Raw genomic sequence first — 27,624 nt, forward strand, 5'->3', positions numbered from 1 at the left:
ACACGGTCACATGTGCAACTGAACCAGGAAGTGTTTTGGTGTGACGCGAGCATATGCGCCGCTTACCATCGCATCATATCACAATCATGCAGCAGACACACAACTATACTCATAATTTAGTGCAATCTGTGTCAGTGTTTTATAAGTAGAGATGCTGAGCCGTGCGTATGATTGTGGAGATGCACGCGCTTCTTCCGTCTGCACCTGAAGTCTTCACGAGAGTGAGTTTGGCAATCTTTATTCTTTCATCTGTTTTGTAGGACTGAATTTGTCAGTGGTTTATGCATATAAAAAGAGCATTAAGGGAATTTAATATGAATTTTTGAGCAAACAGTTAGTTGCCTGGCTAATAATTATGTTCCTGAAAGCATTTTTCTGATCAGAGTATTACTTTTCAAAATAACAGTCAGAAGAGATGAAGAAAGATTTAAAGGGATGCATTGAAATACAAGTCATTGTTGTGATTGTCAAAATGTGTATGTCATTATTACTACCAATTGAGTTAGATATAATAGAATTGCCTTTATGTGTGAGTTGAATTCTGAAGGTATGATAACTCACTCTCTGTCTTTCTTGGGTTTCAGGACTTGGAGAAGTGTTTTGGAGTTATGAGTGAATGATGGGTCAAAATGCAGGCTACACTGAATACGGGTCATGGAAAATCTAGAAAACTCGACAGATTGCAAGGAGACAGTGTCTCCACTAAACAATTCAGGGTCTACGCTGAACAGCCCCGTCTCCTGTCATGACGGCAAAACTATGGGTTTTGTGCTGGTGCATGCAGGTGAATGCGTGTCCCTTTGGAAATTATGTAAAAATGCTTCTCCATTGTTCAAAAACTGCATAAACTTGTGTTTTGGCACAGTTACATGTTGAATGAGTAATGGTCTAATTTAGGCTTGTTGATTGATTCCTGATTTAGATGTAGAGATTTCCTAAAAGGAATAGGTCACTTAAAAATCAAATTCATGTCATTTCAAACCAGTGTGTTATTACTGGGATATAAACGTACAGATTATAAAAAAAAGCATGTAATGGCCACATCTGTCAAGCGTTGAAAGGAACCAAAAACATTGTATATGTACGATAAAAGAAGTCCATAAGACATGTGCACTGCATTCCAAGTCTTCTGAAACCATTCAAAAGCCTGTAATTTAAGTTCTTATTCACTGATAATTTTCTCATCCGCTGCAGCTCTCGAATGTCATTCTCCATTCAGATATTCAAAACAGAATGCCACATCTAGTTACAACATACTTGAGAATCCGTGACCTTTGACATTAATGACAAAAATCCTGATGAATGAGATTTGACCCATCAATAACGGTCTTAAATATCAGCCTATCATATAGCTATTGAAGACCTGAAATATAAGTCTATGGATGGACTATGTGTATGGAACTTTTTCTAGTGTTTTTGTGCATTCTACAGCTTGACAGATGGTCACTATGAACCGTCATTGTATTGAAAATAACGGAAAAATAAATGGGTTTGGAATGACATGAAGTTTTCTAAATAAATTTCTAAATAACTGCTTTTTTATGCTTAAGGTGGAAATGAATGGATCATAAAGACTTTGTTTATAAAATTAACTTTATTTGTAAGAAAATAGCTTATAAAAAAAAACTCATAATACAAGCAAAACTACAGACTGTTAAACTGTTTTTTTTTTTGATGATTTTTACCTCCTCAGGGGCAGGGTATCATTCAGAATCCAAAGCCAAGGAATACAAACATGTGTGCAAGAGAGCGTGCCAGAGAGTGAGTTGCATGTGATACTTCATTCAAAACTTAAGATTCTTCTGCTGTGAACTGTAACCTTTCGATAGCTCTGCCAGAGGTCGACAAGACGTCAATTCAATGATTTAATCAGTTTTCATTCCCAGCTCAGTTTGCATGATTTTCTGATATGGATTGTGTAACGCTTTTAATACAAAGATGGATACTTTTTTTTGCAGAATCTTATATTGCCAATATACAAAATCTAAGATATGCAAACTAAATTGTAATAGATGCTTGGAGCTAACAGTAATGCATAGTTTGGCAAGCTGCAGTGCAATGCTTTTCCCCGTCCAAAGTGCAGTGTAAAGGATGAAAAGAAGGGATCAGGCTCGAGTAAAACACCTGTGCCAGGGAATTTGAGTTATGTGTTGATAACATGACACCAGCAGTGGCCCAAGCTGCTGCCCGGCTTAATATACTGTTCCATGCTCTCTGCTTGAAGCTTGTCAAGTGGAAAACACTGCAGCTTTATTTTCTTTTTAAGCTCTTTGTATTGGATTATCACATTTCTATGTTTTGTATATATTAGTTTAGTGCAATCCTTTCTGCAGAAAGATCCTGAATCCTAAGTAGAACAAAATACACACTGAATGCACATTGAGTTGGTTTTATGAATTGGTAGACGTGGAGTTGCTGTCATCAGTTGTGATTTAATGTGTTTCAGGCTGTGGACAGGCTTAGAGCTGGAGGACTGGCGCTGGAGGCTGTGACAGCAGCTCTTATAGAGCTAGAGGTGATGGTGGATCACAACAACACACCAACTCATTAGGACTGAATAGAGACTCAGAAAAAATAAATGGAAAACATAAGAGTGAACATTTCAGATATTAATGGGATGGCATGAAAGTCAAATTCAACAATCTACAAAAAAAATATTTATCATATTTTGAATTAGCTTTATTTTCATTTGGGTTTTACTACATCAGCTTAAACTATTTCAGTTGTCAAAAAATTCTAATTTTAATTTAAGTTTTAAATGTACGTTTTTAATATTATTAGTGCTGTCAAACGATTAATCGCATCCAAAATAAAAGTTTTTGTTTACATAATATATGTGTGTACTGTGCATATTTATTATGTATTTATAAAGACACAAACATACAACATACAGTGGGTACGGAAAGTATTCAGACCCCCTTAAATTTTTCACTCTTTGTTATATTGCAGCCATTTGCTAAAATCATTTAAGTTCATTTTTTTTTCCTCATTAATGTACACACAGCACCCCATATTGACAGAAAAACACAGAAATGTTGACATTTTTGCAGATTTATTAAAAAAGAAAAACTGAAATATCACATGGTCCTAAGTATTCAGACCCTTTGCTCAGTATTTAATAGAAGCACCCTTTTGATCTAATACAGCCATGAGTCTTTTTGGGAAAGATGCAACAAGTTTTTCACACCTGGATTTGGGGATCCTCTGCCATTTCTCCTTGCAGATCCTCTCCAGTTCTGTCAGGTTGGATGGTAAAAGTTGGTGGACAGCCATTTTTAGGTCTCTCCAGAGATGCTCAATTGGGTTTAAATCAGGGCTCTGGCTGGGCCATTCAAGAACAGTCACAGAGTTGTTGTGAAGCCACTCCTTCGGATATCCCTGTACTTGGCCGCATTCATCTTTCCCTCGATTGCAACCAGTCGTTCTGTCCCTGCAACTGAAAAACAACCCCACAGCATGATGCTGCCACCACCATGCTTCACTGTTGGGACTGTATTGGACAGGTGATGAGCAGTGCCTGGTTTTCTCCACACATACCGCTTAGAATTAAGGCCAAAAAGTTCTATCTTGGTCTCATCAGACCAGAGAACCTTATTTCTCACCATCTTGTGGTCCTTCAGGTGTTTTTTTGTGTCTTGCACTGAGGAGAGGCTTCCGTCGGGCCACTCTGCCATAAAGCCCCGACTGGTGGAGGGCTGCAGTGATGGTTGACTTTCTACAACTTTCTCCCATCTCCCGACTGCATCTCTGGAGCTCAGCCACAGTGATCTTTGGGTTCTTCTTTACCTCTCTCACCAAGGCTCTTCTCCCCCGATAGCTCAGTTTGACCGGACGGCCAGCTCTAGGAAGGGTTCTGGTCGTCCCAAACGTCATCCATTTAAGGATTATGGATACCACTGTGCTCTTAGGAACCTTAAGTGCAGCAGAATGTTTTTTGTAACCTTGGCCAGATCTGTGCCTTGCCACAATTCTGTCTCTTCAGGCAGTTCCTTTGACCTCATGATTCTCATTTGCTCTGACATGCACTGTGAGCTGTAAGTTCTTATATAGACAGGCGTGTGGCTTTCCTAATTAAGTCCAGTCAGTATAATCAAACACAACTGGACTCATATGAAGGTGTAGAACCATCTCAAGGATGATCCGAAGAAATGGACAGCACCTGAGTTAAATATATGAGTGTCACAGCAAAGGGTCTGAATACTTAGGACCATGTGATATTTCAGTTTTTCTTTTTTAATAAATCTTCAAAAATGTCAACAATTCTGTGTTTTTCTGTCAATATGGGGTGCTGTGTGTACATTAATGAGGAAAAAAATGAACTTAAATGATTTTAGCAAATGGCTGCAATATAACAAAGAGTGAAAAATTTAAGGGGGTCTGAATACTTTCCGTACCCACTGTATATTTTTGAAAATATTTACATGTATATATTTATAATAAAATATATAATTAATAAATATATTTAAAATATAAACATTATATATTTTTCTTAAATATATACATGCATGTGTGTGTATTTATATATGCATAATAAATATACACAGTATACATACACATTATGTAAACAAAAACTTTTATTTTGGATGCAATTAATTGCGATTAATCGTTTGACAGCGCTAATTATTGTACAATTTATTTCAGCCTTATTTCAGTTAATTAACTTTTTTAGTTTTAGTTAACAATAATAATGCTGATGTTGTTGTGTTTAAGAACATGCCAATTTATCAGCTGAAGAAACTCTTGCATTCCCTAAAGTCTATACCTCATAGCCTTGTTTTCAACTGCATAAAATTCAATATGTAGTCTACTCTGACTAAGATCTTTGACTACACAGAAAGTCTACACTACATTTTTACTCATGTTTTTCAGTGTTTCCTGGCATTAAAATGTCAAGGTTGATGCTTATTTACAGGACTCCCCGTTCACCAATGCGGGTACTGGTTCCAACCTAAACCTCTCTGGTGAGATTGAATGTGATGCCAGCATCATGGATGGGAAGTCCTTAAACTATGGAGCTGTAGGAGCCTTGAGTGGTGAGTGGTTTTAGAAACATTGGCAAGGTTGGTTGGAGCTTTTTATCACGTGTCAAACTTTTTATTGGAATGTGGCTAAATGAATTTTGTACATCAGAATTTCCATCAACAGTTTTTTTTTTTTAACTTTAGATGGTAATTGTATATATTATAAATACTTTAGTTATGCTTTTGGCCTTGATCTGTGGCATATGTGGTACTTTTTAACATTTGAAACAAGCACAAAACAGGATTGATTCTGTTAAAACAAGCAAAACACAATTTAACATGCAATGTCTTGAAATATTCTGCTCATCTACATAAAATATCATCTGGTTTCACATTGATATTAATGCAGTGTTGTTTTAGAATGCTTTTTTGGTGCAGTGAACTCCAATGAACTGCATTTTTCTTCAATAGACACGCATGAGAAAGCCAAATGGTTTCTTTTACCATATTTAAAGCTGTCTTGAGTGAAAGCGATACTAATGCTGCTCATTCTATCAGGAATCAAGAACCCGGTGCTGGTAGCCAGAAGACTATTAAGTGAAACTCAGAAGGGGAAGCTATCAGCTGGCAGGATCCCTCCCTGGTGAGCCAAGCTCTCTGATGTTGGCTTTCTGGCTATCAGTTTAGACATATAGATGGACTGACATACTTGCCTAAGGGGAAATACATTTGTAAAACAAGTAACATCAGCATATCAATTGCAGTATACACCGAATACTCTATTTTACATGAACGTAATGTAACATTCATAGAATAAGACATTTTCTATAGATAAAGTGGTCCAAAAAATGTACTCATGTCACATTGATTCACGCCAAGACAGCATTTAAAATAATTATTTTCCATTTGTATGTATTTTAAAATGCATTTTATTTAGGGCTTAATATCACGTTTAATCACATTCAAAAAAAGTTTGTTTACATACAGTACATGTATGTGTGTACTGTAAGTTTTGTATGTGTATATATAAATACACACACAGACATGTACATATTAAGGCAAAATATGTTAGATTTATACATAAAATATTTAGATTTATATATGATATAAATTCTAAATATTACAAGTATAAATGTATATGTACATACAACTATTTAAAAAGTACATATACAGTATGTGAGTGTATTTATATATACATTATAAATATACACAGTACATGCATGTAGTATGTAAACATAAACTTTTATTTTGAATGCAATTAATCGTTTTGCAGCCCTTATTTTATTCATGGGATGGCAAAGCTGAATCTTTAGCAGCCGTCACACAATTTTTCAGTGTCAAATGAGCCTTCAGAAATCATTCTAACATGCTGATTTCTAATTAGTAGCACTGTTCAAAATGGTGCTTAATATTTTTGTAGAATCTGTGATTGCATTTTTTTCAGGGTAATTTGATGAATAGAAAGTTCAAAATAACAGCATTTATTTGAAATAGAATTTTGTAACACTGTAAAAGTCTTTAATATCATAATATAATAATTTATTTTAAAGAAATAAATATTTTTTATATAGGTATACAATATGTGTATACTGTTCGAAATGAAGGTAGGAAACATTCAAGATAATACAAAGCTTTGAACTGTGATGAAGTTTTTCTTCCAAATAAATCACATCTTTACTTTGTCAGTTTTTTAGTGGGCAAAGGAGCAGAACAGTGGGCCATGAGCCATGGTATCCCAGCATGCCCTACAGAGAAGATGACCACCAGTGAGTATCAGACCACCCAGAATCCTCTTTCAGCTGCTGCTGTGTCCTTGAATGCAGCATTTAAAAAAAATTACATTTATGTGCATTAATAAAGAGCAGAACACATCTTTGGATATTGGATACTGGTAAAAGAAATCCATCATTTCACATTATTAGGGAAAACGGGAGATTATTACCAGATTCATACATTTTTAGTAAATTTCTCTTTTAAAGCGGTTTTAAAGTGAAATGAAAGGTCTTGTGTGAGCAACAAGATGCCCTTCAGTCACTCCAGGTTCCTTTAATAGAAGAGCTTGTGGTAACTGAATTACTTAATGTTAAGCATCACAATTCTGCATTTTATTAAGGCTGAATTATAGCATTATGTGTGTCTATCTGTTTTGGTTTTGTGTTCAGTTTAGACTTGAAAGTATAAGATTATAGTTTATTAAGTCTGTTATTGTTGTAATTGTTCAGCATAGAAATTGTTACTGGCAGCATTGATGTAATGTGAATGCTGAAATGTGATTTGTCTTCTTTCAAACACTAGTTTGCATACTGAATTATGATCGTTTGTCTTCCTTTTATATATTTAACCATATAGCCACATGTTTATTAAGTGTAGCCGACTGAAAAAAAGACACCCACTAATTCTCAGTGACAGTGACAATGTAGCTCTGATGCAGCAATTTATTACAAGCGCTTGTATTTCCTTCAAGGAATGAACATCTAGTTCTTATTGTCCTTTAACACAGGTTTGATTGAAATATACTAGATGAGGAATAGCTTGAAAGCTTTCTATGTTAAGGCTCTTACCAAAACCACTGCCTTTTTTTTTATCTCAGATGTAAGTCTTGACAGTGGCACGTAATAATTTCTTTGAATAATGATTGGCAAGAAGGCATGTAATCTCATCTGCTGGAGTATTTTTAAGTCATTGACTCGAGTGTTATTTTTACCAGCTCTAATTGTGTTCCGTTAAATTCAGCAAAATGACTTAATTGTGCCTATTTCATTGATTCATTTCTTTGATTAAGAGATTTTCACAGGAGTGGAATGCAGCGCTTGGTAAACAATGGCTTCTATACTTTAATAGAGGGCTCCATGCCGACTCCCAGTGTGTGTGTCAGACTGAGATAGAGTGTGTGTTGACCGTGTTGGAAATGATCTGATGCCAAAACCATGACCTCACTCCAACACATGTCCCATTATTTAGGGAGACTTTGAGGATTTAAACCACATTTCCACCAACAGACTGATTTATTATGTGAATAAAGGCTCCCCTGCCAAACACACACCCTTGCTACACCCTTGTTATCATGAAGAATAATACCAATAATCAAAGCAATAAGGCCACAGAAGCAAAGCAGTTGTCAGCATTTAGTGGGTCCTGGCGCGCGCACACAGTTTTTTGAATAGGCAGTAGACTAATATCTGTTATTGACTGTCACCTTTTTCAACACTTTACAGAGTTCAGTTTGTCAGGCTACAAGAGGAACAAGAGGAAGATGGAGCTGGCAGAGCAGGTTGAGACGAAGAGGAAAAGACAATCGTGTGGACATGTGAGTGAAGTCACTGTTGTACATATTTGATATTTAATTATGTGGAGAGCACCAATGAGATTTCAGTATGGGCGGGGCTATCCAGTTTGACTTTTCCGTCAAAATATTCTGATGTTTTTTTAATAAAAGGAAATACTTTAAGATTCAGGATATGGTGTTGAATTTTGGCAGAGGCGTTCTCCCTGATTAAAAAAAGACAGCTAAATATGTGAGTTTCTCCTATAAAGGCTCCATGATCTATAGGTTTCCACCCTCCCATTCAGTTCAACACATTTAATTAGGTCTAAACACAGTGCAGCAGAGGCATTTGCTCTGACATTATTACTCAACTGATAACAGGATCTGCATCTGTTCAGTCCTCTAATTCAAAACCACCACATATACCCAGAGGAGGAAACCCGTCGGGTAATAACGACCTTGAAGGGGGGTGTGGAGACCTCAATTACTCACAATCACAGGAAACACACATACGCATACTTACTGCACTGCTGACATGGCACTGCACACAAGGAATTTGACTTGGGTGACACAGTTCTCTGATGGTCTTTTGTAGCTTCTTGTCACTGACCTGAAAAGCATAATTTCACCAGATAGATATTAAAAGATCAACTTGGGGCATTTAATTTGGGGCTGTTTCAAATGCATCATTTAATTTTTTTTAATTTTATTTAGTTTTTGTATTTTTTTGTGTTTGTGATTTTTAGTAGGTTTTTATAGTAAAAAATGTTTTTTGGTAAATTAATTTTTATATTAGGTTTAGTTAGTTATTTAGTTAAACTTGAGAAATGTTTCCATTCAGCTACTGAAATAATTTTTTAAAATTTTATTTTCACTTCAGTTTATGTTTATTTTATGTCAAGTCATATATATATATATATATATATATATATATATATATTAGGGCCGGGACTTTAACGCGTTAATTTAGATTAATTAATTACACAAAAATAACGCGTTAATTTTTTTTAACGCATTTTAATCGCACTTATTTTTGCACCGCGGAACGTTTCTCACTGGATGAGTTTCGGCGGACCGATTATACTGGAGCACCAACTAGCGTCAGAACGGACTTGCGTTCGTGGAGACCGGTCTTGGCTAGGGCTGGGTATCGAGTTCGATACTTTTTAGGCACCGACCGAATTGCCTCGATACCACCGAGTATCGAAAAACGTCTTGTCGTTCGGTACCAAATTCCGATACCTAAGGGGTTAATCTCATCACATCAGTGAGCCAATAAGCCTGCATCACTAGCTGTGTTTGACTAGAAACGGCGACGTGCAGATTGATCAGTGTTTGACCTCCGCGAGAGCGTTTCGAAAGCGCACGGAGCAGTCAGCTCTTTAAATCGCGCGGTTTGTTTATTATACACAGACTGAAGCTCGAGTGACGTTCGCGGTCATTTCAGCGTCTGCCGCCTCTCTAAATGAGGACATGAACAACATCTCCAGACCTGCTCTGAAAGTCACTTCATGAGCATTTTACCGTTTGATTCGAGTAAAACTAACTCATCTCATATACACACAGAACTGTAAAGGTATTCCAGGCAACCCGTCAAAATAAAAGTTCGGTTTTAATATTAACGGTATTAATATTGTTCAGCAGACAGTACATACTGCTAATATGCTACTATTAAAATTATTAAAACTTTTTTTTTTTTTTGTAATGATCACACAACAGTTATTCCATGTTTTAATTTTAATAGTAACCTCCCTTTGTTTGCCAAAATAAATAAACTTTGATTTTCAGTAATTTAAAGAGAAATTAAATTAATGTTTTATGTCTTCATTTGAAAACCAGATACAGAGCACAGAATTTCTGAGGAAAAATAAAACATTTCATAAGGCTATTTTAAGAATAAATTTAAATAAACTAAGTTGTTTTTATGCATTCAAATAATTAGACATACTACACCAGAATTTAATAACAATAAAACATATGGTGAAAGAAAAGAAAACACCCACTTATGAAAGTGGATGAAGGTTTTACATTTCTTGAAGTCTTTAACAACCTAGAAATGATGATTCTGTCTGAGCTATGTGTTTTAAAATGAACATGCACTAATGTAAACGTAGCCTAACAGATGTGTAAACTGAAGACTATTTGAACTTTATTAAAATTATTTATTGTGTTGGATATATTTTGTTCCTTTGTGCAGTGGCTCAGGAGATGAGACTTTGAGTCTGTATAAATATCAACAAGCTAAAAAAAAATAGTTTTTTCAGATAATGTAATCTTATTAAAACTGATTTTATAAAATTGGTATCGAAAAAAGTACCGTTCAGGAACCGGTATCGAACTCAAGGTATCGGTATCGATATCGAAATTTTTTGAAGGATACCCAGCCCTAGTCTTGGCAAGCTTACTTGGAAGAACTCGGAAGGACGCGAGAACACAGAACGCACACTTATGAGAATTGAGATGTAACTTACTGCATTCCTGCTTAACTGACCACATAGTCTCAGCATAAGAAACGGCCAAGGAACAATAAATATTACAAAATGTCATATCATAACTTATTAAAACATTTCATACTATTATAGATATTACTTTCATATAATTGTATTGTTTTATTTTACAGCGTTATATGTTTTACTGTTAAGATTCATTTTAATATGCCAATAAAAATGCAGACTTTCTCCGGGTCTTATAACTTTATTAAAATTAACCAAAACAAAACGATAAATGTTTACTTTCAACTTGAAGAGCCGTTAAGTATTTGTGAGAGCGACTTTAAAGCTTACAGGCTTCCGTACACCGGCCACCCACAGCGTTTTCTGGGATTTCTAACGGCTCGATTCTCTCAAGTCTGCACTCGATGCATCCTCAGTTTCAAGAACATATCCGGGCACTTTCATGCATCCTCTGTACTTGCGTTCTTGAGAATTGGAACTGAACTTCGACGGTTAACGAGAACACAAGGACGCAAGATCGCTGAAGAACGCATATTGAGAAACAGACAAAAACAAACCACAGTGAACATGGACAAAGAAGCTGATGAGACCGCTTTGGTTGGCCCTGTGGATGGGAAATTTAAAAATCCATATAAAAAAAACTTACTTCTCACTGTTCTCAGGTCAAATATTTATATGCGATTAAAATGCGATTAATTTCGATTAATTAATTACAAAGCCTGTAATTAATTAGATTAATTTTTTTAATCGAGTCCCGGCCCTAATATATATATATATATATATATATATATATATAAAATATATTGGGTGATGGGTGATTGTGGCCTTAAGACAATCGTCAATGTGACTTGTTGAGACCATGGTACTTCAGCACCACCTTCACTCTGCCGCCCGATCTCCCGCGCCCACATCTTGAAGTTATTTCACCGAATTATTTCCTGTAATGTGCTTGAACATGTTAGCATCTCTCCTACTTTTTTGGTAGATTTTCAAGGAAGCGATTTGACAGGTACACATGGAACGCAGGTGTTGAGGGAAAATGGGTTCCAGTGCAGATCCGTCCACGATGCGTCGCTTGTGTGGTCCCGATGAGAAAGCGAAACGTGGGTCACTCCAGGGTCATTAGTTGCAAATTACAGTGTCTGAAAATGTGGGCGAAAATGTTATTCGACAAGAAAGACAAATACGTTGCAGTCTAACTTGTTTTGGTGTTTGCGGTATTCATGTTCGGTGTTCGAACCTTGTACGGTTTGTTTTAAAGATAGCATCGGTTTGAAGTAAGTGATTGCTGTTGGCTCTGTCTGCATGAATGATCTGTGCCTCTGTGATGCCACATGGTCTTTCTTAGTTCAGTTCAGTAAAGACTTTTTTCCAGAGCTATGCATTAAATGGTCATTAAGATAACAACACATCCCCCAGTCTCCTCTCAAGTGGCCTGTGGTTTGTTTGATTTCATAAGTGCCATATTTATTGTTTTACTGGGGATGAAATGCATTTGTATTGCATGGATAGCCTGGGGCCTATGGGTTCTCGCTCATTTTTAATGCATTTAAAGTGCTTTGCAGAACTAAGATGTAATTTCTGTTATGTGGGTGGGTGCACTCGTGCTTTGTAGAAACATAACTTTAGCATTGAAGGTTTTTCCCACAGTCTTGGGAAACTTGGGAATATTAGGGAATCTTAGAATTTTGTGTTGAAGTTCACACGATGAGGGCTTTTGAGAAGAAAAGTAATTACTGGATTTGCAGAAGTTTGCAAGGTTCATGACGAGGTTTATGTCTGCAAAAACCACAAATGGCCATTCATGAACTTGGGGTGAAAGACAAGGTGCTTAAAAAACATTTGGGGCTTAACTAAATCTATTCAGGGCACATGCCCCGGAAACCCAGCCCTAGTGCCGCCCATGTTTTCAGACTTGGAAATGTCATGGAATTTATTGCCTTAAGTCTTAATATCTACTGTCAATACGAAGTATTGTTAAAAATTATTTTAAATAATAGCATGACATGAAAATCTGCCTGAAAAGTCTTGATGAAATGGAGATAAAAAAAAAAGCCATTAATTGTGAGCAACTGGGAATTCATTGGTCCAAAAGTATGGATAGTCTGATCGTTTATTTTTCTGTTTTACAGAAAAAGATGACAAAGATGGAAATATTTCAACTTCTCTCAAGTCAGTTGAAGATTTACCAACTTGCTTTCATGACACATCAAAATAGAGACAAAGCAGAATCATTTTTAAGACATGAAGGTTATATAAACAGCTACCCATAAAAGAGGAAAATTGATGCTCCTCTTTTGAAAGCTCTGTGAGCAGATGTTGTATTGGAGTTGATTTTGTCAGATTTATCACTGATGGTGAGATCATTAATAATAATGGTCTGTTTTTGCCCGTTCGCTCATATTTTAGAAAGTTATTGCATATAATAATCAGCCGAGGTCTTAAGATCCATGGCCCAGTAATGACACTCTGTTCATGGGAAGATGGAATAATAAATTCTAAGTCATCCTGTCCCCTTCCGCAGTTTCTCAAGAACGGCCAATTTGTCAAACAGTTCTACGAGTCTTTCAGTCCACATCAACGCTCTTTCCAAAGTACACAGCAATCAGCAAATGAAAACAGTCCTTTTAAAATGACCACTTTACTCATTATAAATGAGAGCACGAGGATCCTTTTTCAGATGCTGATATGTAATTGGACTTTATTTGCTCAAGTTAGATAGCGACATGTATTACAGTTCCCAGGTTTGTCAGAAAGTTCAAGTTTGGATATGGTAGCCACCTGGGTCTAAAAGCCAACTTCATAGAAAAGAAAAAGCAATGTTCAATGTGTTTCAGTCTAGTATTATTCTGGGCTTTGGAAATGTGCCTTTTTTGCTCTTGCCAGTAACCACAGCCTCTTTGTTCCACTTTTTTGGCCCACGGTTTAGCATGAAGATACATTGACACTTACATTTATTTTTGATTTCACTGTGTAAATGATCTCAGGATGTTAGACTGCAGAAAAGTGCTGTTTAATTTCTATCTGCACGATAGGAAATTCTAATCAATTGGCTATTTTGTGCATAGGAGAATGATTTTGGCTGCTTGGAGCCAGTAGGAGACATCATGGTGGAAGGTGAGGAGAATAACTCGGCCTGTCTGGACACGGTTGGTGCGGTCGTGGTGGATAGGGAAGGGAATGTGGCGGCTGCGGTTTCCAGCGGAGGCCTGGCCATGAAACACCCGGGTCGGGTGGGACAGGTGACCTTGAATTTGATCCTAAGTCTGAGCATATTATATTTAATCATGCTATACATTAAATAAATAAGCATGTCAGTGATGTAGTGATTTGAGAAAAATCTGTTAATAGTAATAATTCATATTTATTAATACTACTATATTGTTATAATTGTAATTACCATTAGTAATGTTCATTGGTATTATAGCATACTTTGATTTTCATAATTAAGGCCTATTCACTGAGCAAAAATGTTTAGCACAACAAATTTTCAAATTAACAATGGATTATTACACTACTGTTCAAAGGTTGGGGTCTGTAAGATTTTTTGTAAATTTTTGAGAGAAATCTTTTATGCTCAAGGTTGCATTTATTTGATCAAACGTGTAGTGAAAATCTTAGTAATTACTAATAATTAGTAATGTAAGCTGTGAAATTGTAAAATATTATTACAATTTAAAATAACTTTTATATTCTAATATGCTGATTGGGTGCTCAAGAAACATTTCTTATTATTATCAGTGTTAAAAACAGTTGTGCTGCTTAATATTTTGGTGGAATAATACCATAATTAGTTTTTAGGATTCTTTGAGATATAGAAAGTTCAAAAGAGCTGCATTTATTTAAAAAAGTTTTTGTAACCATGTAAAAATCTTTAGTGCAACCTTTGATTAATTTAGTGCATCTTTGCTGAAAAAAAAATCTTACCCCAGACTTTTAAACTGTATTGGGTAACACTTTAGAATAGGGAACACATATTCGCTATTAACTAAGAGTTTTCCCTGAACAAACTCCTAACTGGCTGCTTATTAATAGTTCGTAAGGTAGTTGTTAAGTTTAGGGATGGAGTAGGATAACGGGATCTAAAATATGGTAATGTGCAGGATAAGGCATCAATATGTGCTTTTTAGGTACTAATAAACAGCCAATATGCTAGTAATATGCATACTAATAAATCAACTAGTAAATAGTGAGAATTGGTCCTTAAAATAAAGTGTTACCCAGTATTATATGTTGCAAACATTTGCACTAAGTAATAAGTGCTTTATAAATGGGTTAGATGCATAATCATACATGTTTTTTATTTGCTGCAGCAGAGATACTCTTATTAAACATTTTTCTTCAAATGTTTCTGTCTCAGGCTGCTCACTATGGTTGTGGCTGCTGGGCTGAAAACGCCCGTGATGTCAGCCTTTATTCTACAGCTGTGAGTACCTCAGGTATCAAAAACACCGGAGTCATATTAGTGTGACATCACTGTACATTTACTGCTTTTTGACAGGTTTTGCACAGGTTCAGTCAGCCATTAATGGGCCATTGTTTAAGAAATTTGTGCACAAATTCAGTCCTGATGAATATAGCTAATTTGTAACTTGAAAATTTTAAAATTGATCTCCTTTCTTTGGCCCTAATGTAGATGTCAATCCTTTCCTCCAACATCTTAATGCCATTAGCCAATTGCTTAGTAGGGACATATTTCAAGAGCAAAAAGAGAGATTTTCTGCTTTACTTGTTATTCTTGCCGTGAGCGGGGCCCAAGGCCTTGCTCTTCATGTTTTAAACTAATGCTTTCTGTCACATGAATAAAACGAGATTTTCTCTCTTACATTCTCTGTGCCCAAGCCAATAGGCCACAGACATGATTCACATCTTCATACAACACATGCAGGCACGCATGTCCATTGTGCCATAAAGCATTTCTTAAAGCAATCATGAAATAAGAGATTTTTGTTCATGGCTAGACATGGAAGAGAACGAGACAATTGTGTTTGAATACTAAAGGAGGTATTCTCTTCAAGTCAAGATTAAAGTAAAGAAGAAATCTGTGTTTGGGTTTATATGTTGCATCACAACACGTCACTTCTTTTGATGTGCGCACAGTATACGATTTTTGGATTTGAATATCCTTTTAGCAACTAATGGCAATATTTGCTCAGACATGCTTTAACTTCTTTGCTAATTGGGCAGGATTACGTTTTAAAATATATGAAAATGGATTGAAGTTGTTTTATATTGTAATAATATTATGGATGTTTTTGCTGTTTTTTTTTTTAATTCAGCCTTAGTGAACATAAGAGACTTGCTTCCGTAAAAACGATCATTCTGACCCCAAGCTTTTGAACAGTAATGAATATTTTAAATAATTAGGTGTAAAATTGTATTATTCCATAGCTGTCTCTTATTTTGATGGGGCAGTAAGGGATTGAATTACATGTGCACATACCTGATATGGCCATGGTGAGTGCAATGTATTATTAAACATTTAATTTATTCCATCTCCCCTATTCTGTGCAGTAAATTTGCACTTACTTTGTTAACCACCACGACATGGTACAAGAACTTTTTCAGCGTAACTGCACCTGTAACTTTATTATAATATTTCACAAGGAACTACGTTGCTTTTAACAACCAGACACCTTGTAAAAAAACTCTGCTTGGCTTTGAATTGTCAAACTGTAGCCTCTGTTAATATGCTTCCCCGTGCCATAATCACTTACACAACTTCCAAAGAGTACTACACTTTGATGAAGGCCATATTTCTTTTTTTTTTCTTCATCCTTTGTCCTGCGGCACCCTTGTGTGAAAGCACCTTTGGCCTGGCCTGAGCCCTGCAGTGAACACACACCTGGCCCATTGAAGAGAGACTGGGATTCATTCAAGTTTGGCATGTTGCACAGGGGTGCAGCATGTATGATTTCCCCTGGTTAAAAGAAAAAAAGTTGGCGCTGATGTTGGTCTCACATACTTTTTAAGAGACTTTGCTCAGTCTTTTGCTGCCTAATTGTAATTGTCATTTTTTTTGGCTTTGGTTTTCATAAAAATATAATTTAAAATTTTTGGATGAAAACCAAAAAAAAAAGACAATTACAATTTTTCAAAAATGTTCTTGATTTTGATGGGAAATATTACACAGACATGTTCTTGACAGGTTTTGTGAGATATACACTATTGCCTGATTCAACAGGTCTGAAATATTACGAGCGCTATTTTATGTGTGCTCCCTGTTGACATTTTTACTTTATAATCACATTCTATTTTGTGCCTCTTTGTTTTTGATCGTCCGCCATTCCAAAAACAAAAGCAGAATCACACATTTTATCACCTTCTCCCCCCATGGCCATTTCAGCATGCATTTCTCTTTCATCCTCCTCAAAATTGAAAACGCATGGCGGTGAGGACAGGCTGTTCGAGTGTGCGCTCCAGCGGTGCACCTGCTTTTCATTTCCCAACTTAAAAGGCGTTCCTATCAAAAGGAGGAGAAAAACAATCATTCTGGCTTCAAACTGACACAAAGAGCTCGCTTTCTCTCAGGTCAACCCTGTTAGTCTCTGCAGCGCTCGCTGCGGTTTCGCTGAGGGCGAAAGGCGAGTCGGTGTTGATCCCTTTCGCTACGTTTGCCCGTTTCATGCCATCTCTGGCTTGTTGTGTTTTATTTACTTTCCACTGGAAATTGAGTTTGCACTATCATGGCGCTGTTTGCTTGTTAAATTAACTGTTAACTTGTGGTATTGTTGCCAGTAACGTCCATTTCTCCAGAGAGAACGCGAGGGTTTACGGTAACTTGAAAATAGTGAGCCAACGGTGGAGCCAGTCGTTTGTTCGTTCTTTTGTTAAAATAACAAAAAAAGAAGAACAGAAAAGAAATTAGCATCTAATTGTCATGGCAACAAACCCTGCACATAGTTTTGTTGTAGTTACCTGATATTTTATGAGGCCCGCATTTGTGTTTACAGAAACAACATGGCTATTTTCTTTAGGCTTTATGGTTTCTTAGGCTTGAGTGGTTGCCAGACGTTTTGTGTTCAAGGCATTTCTTTACACTCCCTTTTGAAAACTGGCTGCTGTACACATTCGCCTTTGAAAGGGAAATGACTGTGACGGTCTTAAGTTTCTTGACAGTGAGATTAACTATATCTATCTATCTGTCTGTCTGTCTGTCTTTTAGATTGTTATATCAAAACCAGTCTTATAGGAATTGGTTTATTCTTAACTCTCTTTTTTTGTTACAGCAGGTGACTCTTGAGAGTGGTTTGTTTTAATGAATTGTTCATGATTGATTCATAAACTTAATTGTAAATTTATACAATACCATTCAAAGGTTCGGTGTTAGTAAGACTTTTTTTTAAAATAAATTAATACTTTTATTCTGCAAGGATGCATTAAATTGATCAAAAGTGACAGAGACTTTCACATTGTTGTGATTGGAAGATCAATCTCAATTTCAAATGCAAATGCAGAAACAGCACTTGCCATTTAATATGCAAATACACGTCAGTTGCAATTCAGTACGACAGTAACATTTTCTGAAACACCATAAACACAGACAAACAGAGTGATGCAAACAGTGAAACATCTCAGTGCTTTTGGACAAATAAATCAGATTATGCAATATGTTGTTTTTTGTCAAATAACTAAATGCTGATTATTAAACATTTGTCTTCTCTGTACTATTGCAGGTTCTGGAGAGCATCTGATTCGCACCATGTTAGCCAGAGAGTGCTCTACTGCCATGCAGGCTGAAAACGCACACCAGGCCCTATTGGAGGCTATGCAAAACAAATTCATCAGTGAGTGACTCTCAGAGGTTGTCTTTCCCTCCCTGTCACTCTGTTTTCATGTTTCTCTCTCTCTTTGGGCAAGCTAGTGTCACTTTACCACAGTATGTATGAGTAAGAGCAGCTCTGAGCTAAAACTGAACAACAAAATCATTAACAACTTGCTTGACTGGAAATGAGCGCTACAGAAATTCAGCAGCCACAACGTTTTTTCTATTTGTTTGGATTTGGGGATCAATAACATTCTTTTGAATGGGCTCCACAAGTTTTTGGTTAAATCATATTTCTCTGGCCACAGTTATTTTCAGTTGCCATAAATACTCTGTTGACAGGGCATTTGAAGATGTCGCTTGCTTTCATGTTCAGAAGCTTCGCTCGTTTCTGGCCTTGTGAAATCGTGTGACCGCTTGGATTTCTTATTGAATGTAGCACACAAAATACATGTGGGAATATTTGCTGGTTTTGGCCTGTGACCTTTATAGTTTTGTTGCACGGAAATCCACAACTGCGGGAGATGCAATAATCGACATAAATATCCAAAAGAAAACAGTGGAATATTTTATTATAATTAAGAAATTAATTCATGAGAAAATAAAGTATTATGTACAATCTGCACTGTTGCAAACAGGTCTTGGAGGGATCTTGCACCATTTACTAACTAAACACGATGCGATGAGATTCCAGTGACAAGCAATTCTTTGTCAGTGGTGACAAATCAAAATCATTCATAAGTCATAGCCAATCAGAAGAGCGTGTGGGTGGAGTCTCTCTCTGCAAGTGCATCACTGTCTCACACTTACAACAAAATGGAATGAAATTTAAAATGTTTTAACATTATTCAGAATACCAAGTGACTGATAAAATCTTTGTTTCACAGTTCTTTGTTTAAATATCTAATGTAAATGATCCTATAGTCGGCTATTGAAGTCACTCAAAATCATATTCGAACTCTAACTTAAATATTGTGCACAGACGTACATGAGGTTATCATTAAGCTGTCAGTTGCAAGTTCACAGAAATGGAAACCAATCCAAAAATAGAATCTGTTGATGATCAACATGTATTGCTGTCTCTGATTAATATGGAAAAGATCTAATTGATCTAATTTTAAATTCTTTTATTATGTGAGAAGAAAGAGACTGTGGAGTGCCACTATGTTTATACTGCTACACTATTTGACTGCAGGATGCTGTGACTAACCAATCAGAAACAAGTGTTTCTGAAAGGTGTGTAATAAACTTGATCAAACTGTTGGGATGAAATAGAAGAAAAGAATAAAAGGCTTTTTAATGGAATGTTGGATAAAGATCCATTTAAAGATGTCTTTTGAAGTGTGGTGTTAAGATGTGTTCTGTGTGAAGGCCGTCCAGGTTTTCATTGAAGGGTTTTAATTGAGAGGTGTCATAAAAAGAGCTGTGTTCTGTGTAAAGAAGCTGAAGACGACATGATGTGCAAAATCAATAAACCGAGCACCTATATGAGGTGAAATTTGAACTCTTCCCTCCTGTGGATTGATGTTATGCTTGAGTGCTTCAAACCTAGGCTGCGTCCAGCACTCCTTTGGTTTTGAGATGTAATCATTTGAATGGGCTTGAAGCCCGTTTTGCAGCTCAAAACCTTTTTTGTTTTTTCCTCTTTGGAAAAGTATGCATTTCTCAACAGAGTCCCTTTATCAGGGCTCCGTGAGGGGTTACAGAAATAACTCATTCCATCATTAACCTATTAAAGAGTGAGAAGTGGCTCTGCTCCCAATTTTTCACATTTGGTTAATAAAACAAATGCTTTGGAAAGAATAATTGTTTTCAGTCGTTTAGGTTGGCAGGGGAAAGTACGGAAATGTACTGCTTTTCCGCTCATTTCATTAACTTCTCAGAACAGAGCATAACTAATAAATCATTGACTGAATCCCTGGATTTTCGTAGATGCCTCCAATGTGCTTTCATTTCTACTTCACATCTAAATAGACTGATTGTAGTGGAAAGAGGGTCATGGTTGAAATGCAGGTGGCTTGTTTGTGTTTAAGGTTCGCCGTTCCTGGCTGGCGAGGACTGTGTTCTGGGTGGGGTGATCGTTCTGAGGTGCTGCACATGTGGAGAAGCCCAGCGCTCTGAAGACATCCAGGCTCTGCTGGGTACGTGCTGCTCTGTCCTGCCTCAGCTTTAATCCAATATATATGTCACATGATCCTTTAGAAATCATTTGAATATCTTAATATGCTGATTTGAAACATTTCCTATCTCAATGTCAAAAACATTTGTCAGTGTCAAAAACGGTTCTGTTTAGTGTGTTTTCAGGATTCTTTGATGAATAATTTTAGGTCTTTACTGTCACTTTTGATCAATTTAATGCATCCTTGCTGAATAACAGTATTAATTAATTTTAAAGACCTCAAATTTATTACCTCAAATTATGATAAATAATCTAATTTATAATTTATATAAATGTAAGTAATACAAAAGTATTAATTATTATTATTTTTTAATTTATATGTAATATTTAAAGGGTTGTTTTTATAACATCATGACAAAAATGCAGTTACGGAAGATTTTTGAGGAACATCTGGGTCACTGAAGATTCCCTGAAAGCCATTCATAATACCCCCCCCCCCCCCCCCCCATTCTTTCTTCTGATGCCTCCCTCACATTCTTGTCTAAAGATGCTGACTGTTTTTCCAGGCGTCTTTGTTTAAACATTCAGGGATAAACATGGCAGCTCCCTGCATTCACAAACAGGTCTCAAAGTGTGGTCTGGCCTCAGAGAATAAAGGAATTGTTATGATTATGGCCGACACTCAATGGAAGAACACATTTGAGACAGATATGAAATGTACTTTTCAATATCAGTCTTTGTCCGTTGTGTTGATCAATTGTTCAATCTTGACTTCAATTTGCAGGCCAACTCAGAAGGCTAATTCACCCCTTTGGGGATCCCTTTGGAGTTTCAAATAGATTTTTAGAATAGTGGTTTTCCAGATACGAGTATATAAATGACACAAATATAGTATTTCATTCGTTTCTCTTTTATTCACAGTGGAATTTCTATGGAGCCATACTACAGAGAGCATGTGTGTGGGATACATGTCTGCCCAGGACAGTAAAGCCAGGGTAAGAATTTCTACATCAGAACTCTTCATCACTACACTATTGACAATGGACCATTTTTTGTGAGCACACCTTTAGGGTAAAGGGTTTGTTTATGTGTGAGCAATAGTAATAGCAGTGCTTGCCTTTACAGTCATCACTTTTAATGTATGTTCATATTGTTACTCAAAATTATTATTGAAGTATTAAAAAAGTCCTTATGCACAAGAAGTGGGCAGTGGAAGAACACAGCAAATGCCCACTAATATACTTTTTATATTTTTAGTATACTCAGTCCAGTCGTCTCTGATATATAATGGGTAGCAGTTACTTAGAAAATGAAGCTGTTCAGAATGAACAGTGCTGCTGGATGGTGACGGGTCTTTCTTCTGATGACTCCTTGCAGCAAAAAGACACCAACTCATTCCTGTACCATTCCAGAAACATTCCTCTCATTCCTGTATACATTGTGCCGCTGTGTATGTGTGTGTGTCTGATGAGATGAAATCCCAGAACTGACTGGCAGCTCAGCGAGAACACAGTCTGTAGCTCTTGGAGTGTGTGCCGTTTTAACCGTTTGTATTCACGCTAGTAGCTCAGAGCATGTCTGGAAGTGTGCATTGACCCGTTTTAGAATAGTCTTTTGTTGGGTTTGTGTTCTGAACAGGGGCTCTAGTCAGTTCTTGCAGGAGCCAGTGTATGCTTTATCCAGGATCTATTGTCAGCAGAGGCTCTCTGTTGCTTCAAGCTCTTTGGCTTTCATGCCTGGCATTGATGAATTTCTTACACTAGCAAGCCTATTTAGCTCCAGAACTTCTAAACCTGTTCTGTTTGTAAATCTGTTTGCACCATTGTTGGGTCATTAATTTAATTTAATTTAAAATTTAATTCAATTTAAGTTTTTTTATTTTATTTTTAATACTTAAATAAATAAAAAAATTGCAGTCTAATTGTAAGATTTCCATCTGATCCAAAACCTTCAGTCAAGTTAAACTTTGCACAGCATAAAATTATTGCTATGTATACAGGATATTTGTGGCCATGAAACTGTGCACACTTAGGACACGGATGAGCCTCTTTGTTTGGTGCACTGACAAACATGTTATCCAATAGATAGCCTGGAATGTGGATTACATGGTTTTTTTTCTACTGGAGCAATGGGATGGCAAGATTTCAAACCTTCCAGCGCAATTCCCAAATCCACATGGATCTGGAGAGCAACTAGTCTTCTCATGTCCTCTGCTTCCTGCTCTGGTTGTTGACTAATCGGTGTCACTGCTCACTTTTCTATTTTTCCACTTATCCTCTCGAAACGAGAGATGACACATTGTGGTTGAGAGCGAAATAGTATATGAAAACCACAGCTGAAGCATGGTCATTGTCATAGATCTGTTTTTGCACTGCGGCCCCACTTCTGGTTTGAACATTCTGGTTTTCAGCTCTTTAACACATCATACACACATTTTTTTTACATGGCAATTGAGAGAGAATTTGAATGGCATATTTTTGGTCTCCCAAACAAAGCAGTTTTCTGATTATATAGAACTGCTTAAATATTTGGCTGCATCTTGATGTCCATCTCAGTCAGTTTCTCTGGTTTGCCACACAGAATTGCGTCTAATCTCCAGGTTGCGTTAAGACTTCGTAATTATTTCCAGCAGTGGTAATCCCAACCACATGTGAACCATTTTAGATAAAACACCATTGAGTAGATTGAAACGTGTTCAACTTTAAAACTCTTGTCATTTAGAAGAATCAGTCCGATTTAGGATTTATGATTAGAGGTGAATTTACATTTCCTTTTTCAAGATATGTTAAACTGACAATACAATAATTCCACCGTCACCGTTATGTAGCATGAACAGGATTTCCATTTTATTTTATTTATTTTTTCATTCAAATTACTTTTTTAAGCCACTGTGAATTGTTTCAGTTTTTATTTTGTATTTTATTTTATGTATAATATTTATTTTAATTATGAATTCTTATTACTTTTTTTTTTAAACCACTGTGAATTATATTTAGACTGCTAAAAAAAAATTCCTGTAGACTTCTATTGGTGGGGAGACCTGAACCATATAGTTGAGGACCACAATATCATGGAGACTTGGACCAATAAGCAACCACCCAAAGCACCCTGGTAACCACATAGTATATTGCTAAAAACCATTCAGAACACATTAGCAACTCCCTGTCACAACCACCCTTTGCGGTGGAATACATGAATGTTTTGAGCTTTCAGAATCTGAATGTAAATTTATTACACAAAAAAATGTTAACGTCGATGCAAAAACTGCCGAACTCTACAGTCCAGAATATTGGGGCCATGTAATAATTATGCGATGTGATCAGCACATATAAAGGAAAAGGTTACACTTTATTTTAAGGTGTCCTTGCTACAATGTAATTATACATTTAAGTACTGAGTAATATCAAGTAATACATATACTTACTAAATGGTTAGGATTAGGGTTACTTTCCTGTAATTATGCATAATTTATTGTTATTATAATAGTAAGTCCAAGTAACATATGTAACAAGGCGTGGTTGTGATGGCGCAGTGGATAAGACAGATGCCTTTGGTGTGAGAGACCCGGGTTCGAATCCACTGTGAGACACCAATGTGTCCCTGAGCAAGACACTTAACCCCTAGTTGCTCCAGAGGCGTGCGACCTCTGACATATATAGCAATTGTAAGTCGCTTTGGATAAAAGCGTCAGCTAAATGAAGTGAATAAATGTAAACAAGGCCACTTTAAAATAAAGTGTTACCAAGGAAAACTGTGAATGGAAACAACATTGAAACAGCGTTCCATGGGGTAGCTGAAACCAGTCTGAAATCCCTGTTTGTTTGTTTTTCCTCGATTTCTTCATCCAAAATTTGCCAAATTCTGCATTATGCTTTAAATTCCATTTTTATTACTGGATTCCATGGTGTCTGTGTTTTCCACATTGCAGAAATCATTGAACCTTATATTTTATTTATATTTACACTTATTTTTAAATTGCATTATTTATTTATTTTGGTGGATTGCTTATGTCTTTTCACAGAATAGATTTTTGCTTGTGTTTGTGTGGGGTTCTGTTATTTATTTGATTTAGTTTTGAATTTTTGTTTCCTACCTTGCCAGTAATCTGCCTGAGCCTGTGCTGGGAAGTCACGAGACTGTGGGAGTGAGATATGGATCACTACGATAACTGACACACACCGATGTGCTGAGAGAGGTCACAGTTTTCCACTGACTTTTACCGTATGCGTGTCCTCTTGTAATGGACCAATGTTAGCGACAGGTGGCCTGGGGCACTCTGGGATGATACCAGCGCTTTCATTCTCCTCACACATGGGCAGGGAGCTGTCTGCTTCTGACTCCCTGAGGGGAGTTATCATAGCCTGTCAGAGAACACAACCAGGGCACGCACCAGAGGCGGGCGGCAGCTGCCTTTGATTGCAAAGAGGACACCTCACTCCCACATCCAACAGCTGTGTGCTTTCCCGCCACACTCATTCTTGACCCTGTAAACACTCTGTTTCTCTCTCTGTTTGCCAGACTCACATATCCAGACTTCCTCCAGGGGCGGTGGCCGGACAGTCACTGGCAATCGAAGGTGGAGTTTGTCGACTCGGGACCGTGAGTGACTGAAGCTGTGTGAAATCATCTTCTATTTCTGCAGCAATATGCCAGCGCCGGAATCTTTAAAGCAAGAGCTTGATGTTGTGTCATTGTAGGACACAATCAGAAAGGGACAAAAAGGTTGCAATATGTCTTTTCTTCCATCTTTTTCTTTCTTGCACAGATATAAACACGATTATTCACAATGATTCCCAATTTTATTTATTCAGTCTTTTATAAAAAACCTACCATACTACTTTTGCTCTCCGTTCATAAGCATAGCATAGACAGTGTCATCTGATTTACTGTCACTTGAGAGCGGTTGGCGGGGGGGCAGGGTTAGCAGGGTAATTTGTCTAAGGCATCTGCTAAGAAAAGGACATGCCAAGTGCACTTCGGGTCTAGTGTACTGCTCTGGTTTTAGTGGGCTTCCAAGAAACTCAGCTTCTAGTATGTGCTGGATAAGACTTGATGCTCCATTTCTATTCCTCTTTGAAACAATATGCACCGTCCTTATCATTGTAAATAAGCTAAGGGTTGTTGAAACAGGGTGGCCATTGATGTAAACGGCTTATTGGATTTTTGCTTACTTGACGTTTAATATTACTTTTATGTTTTTATATATAGCCAAGATGCTTGTTTTGTGCAGAAGTTTAGTTTAGGGACTTCTAAAAAAAGCTCTGAGTGGAGATTTTTGACACGTGTGCTTGATGTGAGTCTGGTTAATTGCAAATGTGTACACAACGTGGCATACAGGATAAAATCCTTTTTGAAATTACAAGAATTGCCTTTTCATTTGACTTTTTAAAGCTATGTAACAACAGTTCAGTTGGATTAATAGTTCACCCAAGAATGAGATTTTGTCATTTACTCACTCTCATGTCATTCCAAACTGTATCCTGGCCATTCTTTTCCATATAGTAAGCTTTAAAACAATTAAAAAGAACCAAAGTATCATAAAAAAAATGGTAGATATGACTTATGCTCTATGTTCTGAGTCACATGATACTTTGGTGCTTTTATGTCCACTTTATAGCTTAAAAGATTCAGTCCACATTTTTTAAAATCTCATGAAAAAGGGTGACTTTTCCTCCTTTTGTTTTTCATGCAAAAAGTTTGTGCAGAATGGAATGACGTGAGGGTGAGTAATTTTTAGGTGAACTATACCTTTAAAGAGTGGGACTATTCTCAAATCTAATGATATGCACTTGAAAATAAGTTGATTTGTGGTTGTTACACTTTCACCACATTTGATGGCAATAGGATCTCAGAAAAATCTTCTTCTGAGACTAGATGCACATGCACTTTTGCCCAGCGTCTTACTAAGTGCACTACTTTGACTAACTGCACTGCTCATGAGTGTACTAAGAATATGGCGCATGTTGCGTAATCCGAGTATGCATTTCTTTTGCGTACTGCGAGTTCACTTGACCTTGTTTGAAAGCTGCATCGTGCACTTCTGTGGTTGAGCTGTATTAACAGGTGAACAGCTTTGTGTGTTTTCTAATGCCATGTGTAGTGCTCAGATGAGACCCCAAAAAGCAAGCTAAAAAAATGACTGTTAGTCCATCTTTGAAAATACAAAATATATTTTAGGTGTATTTTATAATGGCAGAAAAATGAGAGGATCTCTAAAATGTATTTATAAATTACACTGATTCAAATAGGTTGAAGGTTATTACATTGAGTGTTTTGCAGTTTAAGACTCTTTCTTTAGTTAAAACTCTTGCAGTACTATAAAAATGTAAGATATATATGCTTATTTTAGTTTTAAATGACCCTTCATTTATTAATGAAATGTCTGTGAACTTTTCAAACAGCAGGTTGTACTAACCTCTTGCTATTGTAATGTTCAATAAAAATGAGAAATGGTGTGCAGTTGTAGTTAAGTGCTGACTGATTCATTCATTCATTCATTGACTCTCTCTTTTCACTTCCTTTTACTTAGTCATATTCATTTCTTTGTGCATAACTTCATGTGCTAATATTTTTACAGTCTCATGAATGAGGGCTCCAGTCATATCAATAGCATAAAAAAATACTTTTTGTATTCAAAGTAAAATAGGTCACCCTATTATTGAGGCTGTCATGTGAAAACCGATTACATGTCCAGGCTTTTCTTGCAATTTCAGTAAATAAACACAAGCTTAACTGATATTTTGTGGGAGTGTCAGCTTTGGGTAAAATCATGTTAATTTAATTGGCTCTGGAGACAGCAAAGAACATAATACGATCGTAATGTTTATGAAAACTTTCAAAAGAATCAGTTACTAGATGTACATTGTTTTCTCTTCTGAAAAGTATGTTTTCTCTTCTCAAAAATATAGATGATTCATCCTGTACTACAGATTTTTGTCCAATCAGATGTTCTCTAAAATGACAATGTCCCTCCCTCTAACACCAGCTGCTGCAGAGTAGCAAATAGCAAATCACGGTCCATGACTGTGATGTAACTAAACCCGATTCGTTAGTACCTCTGT

The 27,624-nt window shown here is 36.6% G+C and overlaps 1 protein-coding gene across 2 annotated transcripts; it reads left to right on the forward strand.

Annotated features, from left to right (window-relative positions):
* Positions 1 to 27,032, forward strand: LOC306884272 (threonine aspartase 1-like). Of its 2 annotated transcripts, none has more exons than XM_079440010.1 (14): positions 1 to 221; positions 585 to 784; positions 1,694 to 1,761; positions 2,447 to 2,515; positions 4,913 to 5,033; positions 5,520 to 5,604; positions 6,648 to 6,727; positions 8,177 to 8,268; positions 13,748 to 13,921; positions 15,040 to 15,118; positions 18,356 to 18,466; positions 20,478 to 20,585; positions 21,485 to 21,558; positions 25,082 to 27,032. In XM_079440010.1, the coding sequence occupies exons 2-14, from the start codon at positions 655 to 657 to the stop codon at positions 25,172 to 25,174; spliced, it is 1,284 nt and encodes a 427-aa protein (XP_079296136.1). In that variant the 5' UTR covers positions 1 to 221; positions 585 to 654; the 3' UTR covers positions 25,175 to 27,032. The 2 variants fall into 2 exon arrangements, with proteins under 2 accessions (XP_079296136.1, XP_079296137.1); XM_079440011.1 differs by having other exon boundaries at positions 24,665 to 27,026.
* The last annotated feature ends 592 nt before the right edge of the window (positions 27,033 to 27,624 follow it).

This window comes from Barbus barbus (assembly GCF_936440315.1).
Source record: "Barbus barbus genome assembly, chromosome: 18".
Classification (NCBI taxonomy): Eukaryota; Metazoa; Chordata; class Actinopteri; order Cypriniformes; family Cyprinidae; genus Barbus; species Barbus barbus.

Excerpts from the sequence above, each read along its gene's own strand:
- LOC306884272 (XM_079440010.1), top strand. The coding sequence starts at position 655 with ATGGAAAATCTAGAAAACTCGACAGATTGCAAGGAGACAGTGTCTCCA. Across the intron at positions 2,516-4,912 it reads CAGCTCTTATAGAGCTAGAG|GACTCCCCGTTCACCAATGC; the intron begins GTGATGGTGGAT and ends GCTTATTTACAG. Across the intron at positions 5,034-5,519 it reads AGCTGTAGGAGCCTTGAGTG|GAATCAAGAACCCGGTGCTG; the intron begins GTGAGTGGTTTT and ends TCATTCTATCAG.